General features: G+C 40.6%; 1 protein-coding gene across 1 annotated transcript; it reads left to right on the top strand.

The window, feature by feature from the left end:
* The first annotated feature begins 3,651 nt into the window (after positions 1 to 3,651).
* p2ry4 (pyrimidinergic receptor P2Y4) lies at positions 3,652 to 6,424 on the top strand. The gene is made up of 3 exons (XM_037675519.1): positions 3,652 to 3,774; positions 5,254 to 5,399; positions 5,732 to 6,424. Exons 1-3 carry the CDS (start codon positions 3,652 to 3,654, stop codon positions 6,393 to 6,395), a joined length of 933 nt encoding a protein of 310 aa, XP_037531447.1. The 3' UTR covers positions 6,396 to 6,424.
* Positions 6,425 to 7,240: the final 816 nt, after the last annotated feature.

The following is a 7,240-nucleotide window of genomic DNA, read 5'->3' as shown; positions in this document are numbered from 1 at the left end:
CATCCATCCATCCATCCATCCATCCATCCATCCATCCATCCATCCATTATTTTTACCCACATCATGTGTTGACAAAACACTAGTTCATCCCTTGAGTTTGGTAGTTTTCATAGTTACATAGTTTAGTGAACAAAAAGATAAAATGAAAAAGAGTGAGTGAAAAAAAAAATCAGAATTACAATAAAGAAAAAAGAAATATGTGCTCAAGATTACTTTAAAAGTTTATAAGAAAGTCTGTAAGCAAAAGCAAACAAACAAAGAAAAGATTGGAGTCCCAAGACTTTTGCACAGCAGCCTAACTTTACTTCATTACAATAATTAACCGGACGCGCTTCCGTCACTCTCCAACCTGACCGGAAGTGACTTTCCTTTTAAATAAATAAGTTCATAAAACTCTTGCAGGGGTGTTCAGACACTCTGGATTTTATGGGTGAAAGTGACACACTGAGTTTTTGGGCGGCTCACTCTGTGTGACGTCACATTTCCTCCTCGCACACACACTCCTCACACACTCCTGAACTCCTGCGCTCCGTGCGCAAATGACTTTGGCACCGCTGCCATGGACTCCACCGCCACTTTCTGTAACAAATGATCGAAAAAGCAAACATAAAGTCGAACTTTAAGACTTGAGAGGAGCCACAGAACACCACGAGGTGAGATGAGCAGCTTGTAGAAGTCTGAAAAGTGACACAAGAAGAGGGTTTTCTGCGTGTGGATCTGTTGGGGTGAGTAGCAACAGCCGCTGGTAAACTGGAGCTCACTGGAACTTTGGAGAACCAGATGGATGTTTTTAAATGCTTACTGCAGGTCAAATTAAAAACCACACTAACTAATACTAACCAGATGTGATGGAAAGTAACAAAACCTGGACTAAAGTGCAGTTTTGTTCTCTTTTAGTGCATATTTCTATTTCTGTTAAGAGGAAAGCGTCCTGGATTTTAACATTACATGGAGCACAGTGGAGGAAAACCAGTTAAAACCGAGTAAAAGTGGATATTTGTTCAATAAAATGAAAAATAACTTAAAAAACTTATTTTCTCTTGATCTTTCAGTTAGCTGTAGATTTAGTGGATGAATTTGACTATTTTTTCTTTTGCATATTTGTGTGGCTGTGTTTTTACTTGTATTTTTAAATGATTTAGAATCAGCTCTTGTTAGTTTTATTTCTACGCACATTAAGTGCACAGCTCGTTTATGAAGAGTCTTTTTAAACAAACGTGACGTTCCAAATATTCAGAAAATGGTGTTTAGACAAAAACACACAAACAAAATCAGTCTCCATTAATCATGCCATTGTACCGTAAGTGTTGGCATTAGTCAAAGAATTACTGTCATTTCCGTCTTCAGACAACATGTTTCCTGTTTTGTTCTAGCTCCCTCTTAAAACTGAACGTGAATACGATACACTGTATTTTTGAAACAATATAAAATTAGTTTAAAATGGCACAAAGGCACATTAATAAAGTTATAACTTTTATTTCCATCTGTTGGAAGTAAAGTCAAAAACACAATAAATGATGTTCTGTAGGAAATAATTGGAACAGTTAGCTGAAACTTTAGGTTTAGTTGGAATAATAAAAAAAAAACAGCATTCCAGAGCTGAGACTTAACAATCATATAAATTTGCTGGACCTCTAATGAGTCAATTTTGCTGCTTTTAGAGACTTATTTGGGCAATCTTTCTCCAGTTTTTTTTTTTTTTTTCATTCCTTAACAGCTAATGATGCATTAAAGGACAAATGAGATTTTTTGTCCCGTGTCCACTGTGTCCATCGCCTGTAGAAAAAGGCAAGAGGACAGTTATCAACAAACAACTTAATTCAGAAGCAAGTCTAATTGGGATATATTTAGGGCACTTTGGATGTATGAAGGCATCATTAATGCTGATTGAATACAGATGTTTCAGAGCAACAACTGTAGTCCAGATGACTCAGTTCCTCAGAAGGCCTAAATCACATCCTCCACATTTCAAAAGCAGCTGGTCAGGCTGCTGTCCAAACATCTTCCTTATGCAACAGTCAAGGCATCGTCTAGAATAAAAGTTATTATAGCAAAAGGTTAAGAATCAGGTGAAAGCGTATAGAGAACAGGAAAGTGTTCCAGTGAACATTTTCTAATTAAAAATACACTTAAAAGACATGTATACCATTGGTAAATATCCAAACTTAAAGCTAAAACATGTTTTGCACATGTCTAAAACATGTTTTGCACATGTCTAGTTCAACTAAACATTCTCACTTTGTTGAGATTTCACCAGAAAGCAAAAATAAATCACTTGTGAGTCCAGAATCAAATATTTCTGGTTAACCAGTGCGTTTATCAGTTGATCAAATTTAACACAAGTTTGTAAAAATATATTTATGTTAACAAGCATTTTGTATTTTTATACTTCCTTTTTTACATTTACATTTACATTACATTTACATACTTCCAGCTGAACCATAAGTTGGTGCGTTCTTGACTTGTTGGTGATCTAACTGTATATCGTGACTGAAAAGTAGATTAAAAATGTTCTCACTTCAATTTTTTCTATAGAGTCAGTGCTGAAAATCTTGGTTAAGGTTTCAGGGATTTTAACATTTATAATCTTAAGGCATGAATTTTTATACATTATTAACTAATAACAGATAAGATGTTATTTATTTCTATAGGGTAGCCCTCTTCAAAAGCTTTGAACTATACATTAATATTCCAGACTCCTCTTTATGCCTCAGTCTGTCTTGGCTTTAATTTGAGTTCTTACAGACTAGACCTCTGCTGCAGTTATTGTTCGGCTGAGTTTGCACATGTTCAGGTGTGGAGCTGCTTTTCATTTCTCTCCTTCCTGTCAGAACTGACATCATTTTGGTGCGGTAATGATCCCCAGCCAGGAAATACAGAATGGGGTCAATGCAGCTGTTGACACTCGCTAGCAGTCTTGTGATTTTGTAGGTGAAGTTGACGACGTTGAGGAATTCACAGTTAAGATCACGTCATGCGCCGCAGTATGGCAGCACTGATGGGAGCTGCGCTTCGACTCACCCTTTTTTATTCCTGTTATTTTTGTTTTTACATTTTTGCACCTGCACTGCACACATGCATTACGGGTATGACCACAACGCACTTTGGGAGTTTTGTGTAACGCTGCCTTGCCATCGTGCCATCGTGGTTCATTTCCCGTCCCCCTTCCTGCCTCGGACTCAGGCTCCAGCCTGCCATGGCGGCCGTCTCCATGATCCTTCATCTGCCAGCACGAATCAAACTCTATACAGTTCAGTTCTGTGGGGAAACCTTAGATGTTCTGTGTCTCCCAGACCCGGTTCTGGAGGGCAATCATCATCCGTTGTTTGTGGTCGTTATTATCATCATGCTGTTAATGGGACCTCGCTGCTAACAAGACCACACTGCTAATGATTCTAATGGGATCATGTTGCTAACAGAACCCCTCTGCTAATAGGACCATGCTGCTATAGCTGTATTTCTTTTTCACTTTTTGGCGATGTACTTTGTATTTTTTATGCATGCTTTGTTATTGCTTGTTTTTGGCAAGTTCAGATGGTTCATCTTGTCCTGAGCATTTCATTGCATTGTTGACGTTGTGTTCACCTGCGTATGACAATAATCCTAAACCTAAGGTCCAGCACGCGGGTGGTGTAGTAGAGGGTCCTTGTGATGTGGAGTGGGACGAAGCTGACTGCAAACACCACCAACACAATGATGATGAGCTTGATGGACTTCTGGCGTGAGACGGCGCCCTGCTGGATGGAAGATAATCCACGTCTTGGCCGGCACAAAGTCCGCGCCCTCAGACAGTAACACACCAGGATGACAATGAATGAGATCCCAAATGGCAGAAAGAGCTCTAGTCCACATACTCATTAAAGGCATTCTAGTTCATTGTTTTAACAAAATATTAACAAATTAAAAGCTTCAGGCATGCATTTTTATACATTTTTAATTGCTTGTATGAAAATTTGGTGACTCAGTTTCGTAGAGCTGCCTCCTCTCTGTGAGAAGGTCGTTGGATCAATTCCCAGCCAGGGAGCTTTCTGGGTGGAGTTTGCATGTTCTCTCTGTGCATGCGTGAGTTTTCTCCAGGTACTCCGGTTTCCTCCCACAGACCAAAAACATGCATGTTAGGCTGATTGGTAACTCTAAATTATCTCTAGGTGTGAGTGAGAGAGTGAATGGTTGTTTGTTTCGTTTGTCTCTATGAGTCCCTGTGATGGACTGGAGACCTGTCCAAGGTGTCCACCGCCTCTCACACAGTGATGGCTGGATATGGGCTCCAATGACCCCCGCGATCCGAAAAGGAAGAAGCGGTTAAAGATAAGGATATGGATGGATGGAAAATTTAATTAAATAATAAGGGGCTTCAGCAAAGTTGATTCTGTATATACTTGAACATATTTAATACTAAATTAAAATTTTGACCAGAAAAGGTTGAGGATAAAATTAGGGATGCAAGATATTGGCTTTTTGGCTGATATCCGAACCAATACTATTTTTTTTTAATTCGCTAGACTTACTTACAGAGACTACATAGATTTCTCTGCTGTGGAATTAAAATACTACATTATTCTGCATGTTCTTTGTCAGTTTGGCCTGCTACCAAATGCAGATAATAATAATAATGATATGTTATGTATTGTCATCATTGTATGTTCCCATACAATGCCAAAATTGGCTCTCTGCATTTAATCCATCCACCACCAGGTAGCAGCAGCTAATGAAAGTGCCCGGGGAGCAACTAAGGATAGGATGTGCTGCTCAGAGACACCACAAGATGTGCAATGACTGGGAATCGAACCTAGGCCCTTCGGGTCTTGAGTCAGCTGCCCTGCCGCTGCACAATCTCGGATGCCAAAAAGGGGCCTGAAAATGATGTAACACTTCAACTTGGATTATATTTAATGTCAAATTTATTCATGAAGTTTACTCTCTAACACAATGACAACACTTGAACAGTGCAAATTTGTAAATTTTCATAAATCTAAACTCAACATATTTACAAGCGACAAGTGAAACGTGCATAAGAAGTAGTGCATTAATAGATATACTTGACAGTTTCTTAAATTAAAAATCAACTTAAAACAGAAGCCTTTTATATCGGTGAGTTATTTTTATGGAATGGCCGATGTCCGATATTTAACTTTATCACTAATATCGGCCGATACCGATACCATGCTGATAATATCGTGCATCCCTAGTTGAAATAATGCCTTCTGTTCACTGCAATGTAAAGTGTTTCTGGCATTAGTATTTGTATCTTAGCTCCTGCTAGACATAATTTTTGTTTATGTTTTCCTGTTTAGGTTTCTTGGATGTAAGGCCTCATTCAGAAGTCCCACATGGATTCGGTCAACAGCAGCATCAGTTCACTCAACAAACCAGAACTTCACACGTCGATCTTCAACTCCAGCTGTCGCTTTGATGAGGAGTTTAAATACATCCTGCTCCCTGTGTCCTACAGCCTGGTATTTGTGTTCGGCTTTGTGCTCAACTCCGTAGCCTTATGGGTGTTCCTAAAGATGCGCCCGTGGAACCCGAGCATGGTGTTTATGTTCCACCTCGCTCTGTCAGACTTCTTGTACGTTCTCTCTCTGCCCACTCTCATCTACTACTACGCCAACCGCAGTCACTGGCCGTTCGGCGTGGCCGCCTGCAAAGTCGTCCGCTTCCTCTTCTACGCCAACCTCTACTGCAGCATCCTCTTCCTCACCTGTATCAGCGTGCATCGTTACGTTGGTATCTGCCACCCCATCAAGGCGCTGACTCTGGTCAAGTCCCGTCAAGCCCACCTGGTGTGTTGCTTGGTGTGGTGTGCCGTGACGGTGTGCCTGGTGCCCAACCTCATCTTTGTCACCACATCCAGGAGGGACAATGACACTCTGTGCCATGACACAACGAGCCAGAAGGCCTTTAACGAGTATGTGGACTACAGCTCTGTCGTCATGGTGCTGCTGTTTGGGATCCCGTTCATTGTCATCCTGGTGTGTTACTGTCTGATGGCGCGGGCTTTGTGCCGGCCAAGACGGGGATTATCTTCCATCCAGCAGGGCGCCAGCTCACGCCGGAAGTCCATCAAGCTCATCATCGTTGTGTTGGTGGTGTTTGCAGTCAGCTTCGTCCCATTCCACATCACAAGGACCCTCTACTACACCGCCCGCGTGCTGGACCTTAACTGTGAATTCCTCAACGTCGTCAACTTCACCTACAAAATCACAAGACCACTGGCGAGTGTCAACAGCTGCATTGACCCCATTCTGTATTTCCTGGCCGGGGATCATTACCGCACCAAAATGATGTCAGTTCTGACAGGAAGGAGAGAAATGAAAAGCAGCTCCACACCTGAACATGTGCAAACTCAGCCGAACAATAACTGCAACATAGGTCTAGTCTGTAAGAACTCATGATCAAATTAAAGCCAAGACAGACTGAGGCTAAGAGGAGTCTGGAATATTACTGTATAGTTCAAAGCTTTTGTAGAGGGCTGCCATAGAAAAGTTAAGAACAAACAACATCTTATCTGTTGTTGATTGATTTTTGAATAACCTCAGTTTAAAAGCATAGACTTTACCGTAACTCTGCACAAACTGATGAATTATCATCGAGCTGTAGAGAGGTCAAACTCAAAGTGGATTGCTGTTATCGTAAAATAACTTCAAATTCTACAATTTCATGGTGGTTTATGCAAAACGATATTTCATGAACCTTAATAATGATGTCAGTTTTGTATAACGCAGTCATTCTGGTAGAAAAAATATGAAATTCCTTCCTGAAGTGTCTCAAATTGCACTGGAAGTGCTACAGATGGCCATTACTGTGTCTTTTTACAAAAAACAAAAAAAAAACCAGGTTAGGTAAATAATGCGTAACGCTAAAGTTACAGTAGTGTAATCATTTCTAAGGCCCTGTCCACATGGGTATGACGCTTTGTGGGAATGCAAAGGTATTTTATCTCCTCAGCCTTGCATCCACATGGAAACAGTATTTTAGGAGTCCCTGAACGTTTTTGAAACTGGGCTTCAGCTTGAGAAGTCCTTAAACACAATCGTTGCTTTCTTGTGGGGACAGATTAAACACAACCTGAAAATGGTGATGCCATAGTTCTACCTCTAACTCCACAACAATAATGATTATGCTTGCATTTGTTCTGCAGACACCAGATGCTCAACTGCAGCAAAATTGCCATTTACTGTGTGGACAGTATCTTGGCTTAAATGCAGTGAAGCCAAACCTCTTATCATTACACCAAGTA

The sequence above is a fragment of the Nematolebias whitei genome, chromosome 4 (genome assembly GCF_014905685.2).
Source record: "Nematolebias whitei isolate Nwh7 chromosome 4, NemWhi1, whole genome shotgun sequence".
Lineage (NCBI taxonomy): Eukaryota > Metazoa > Chordata > Actinopteri > Cyprinodontiformes > Rivulidae > Nematolebias > Nematolebias whitei.
Note: the sequence above shows the minus strand (reverse complement) of the source record. Positions and strands in the feature narration are given on the sequence as shown.

Excerpts from the sequence above, each read along its gene's own strand:
- p2ry4 (XM_037675519.1), top strand. The coding sequence starts at position 3,652 with ATGTGGAGTGGGACGAAGCTGACTGCAAACACCACCAACACAATGATG. Across the intron at positions 3,775-5,253 it reads CACGTCTTGGCCGGCACAAA|CTCCTGCTAGACATAATTTT; the intron begins GTCCGCGCCCTC and ends TTTGTATCTTAG. Across the intron at positions 5,400-5,731 it reads ACACGTCGATCTTCAACTCC|CTGCCACCCCATCAAGGCGC; the intron begins AGCTGTCGCTTT and ends TTACGTTGGTAT.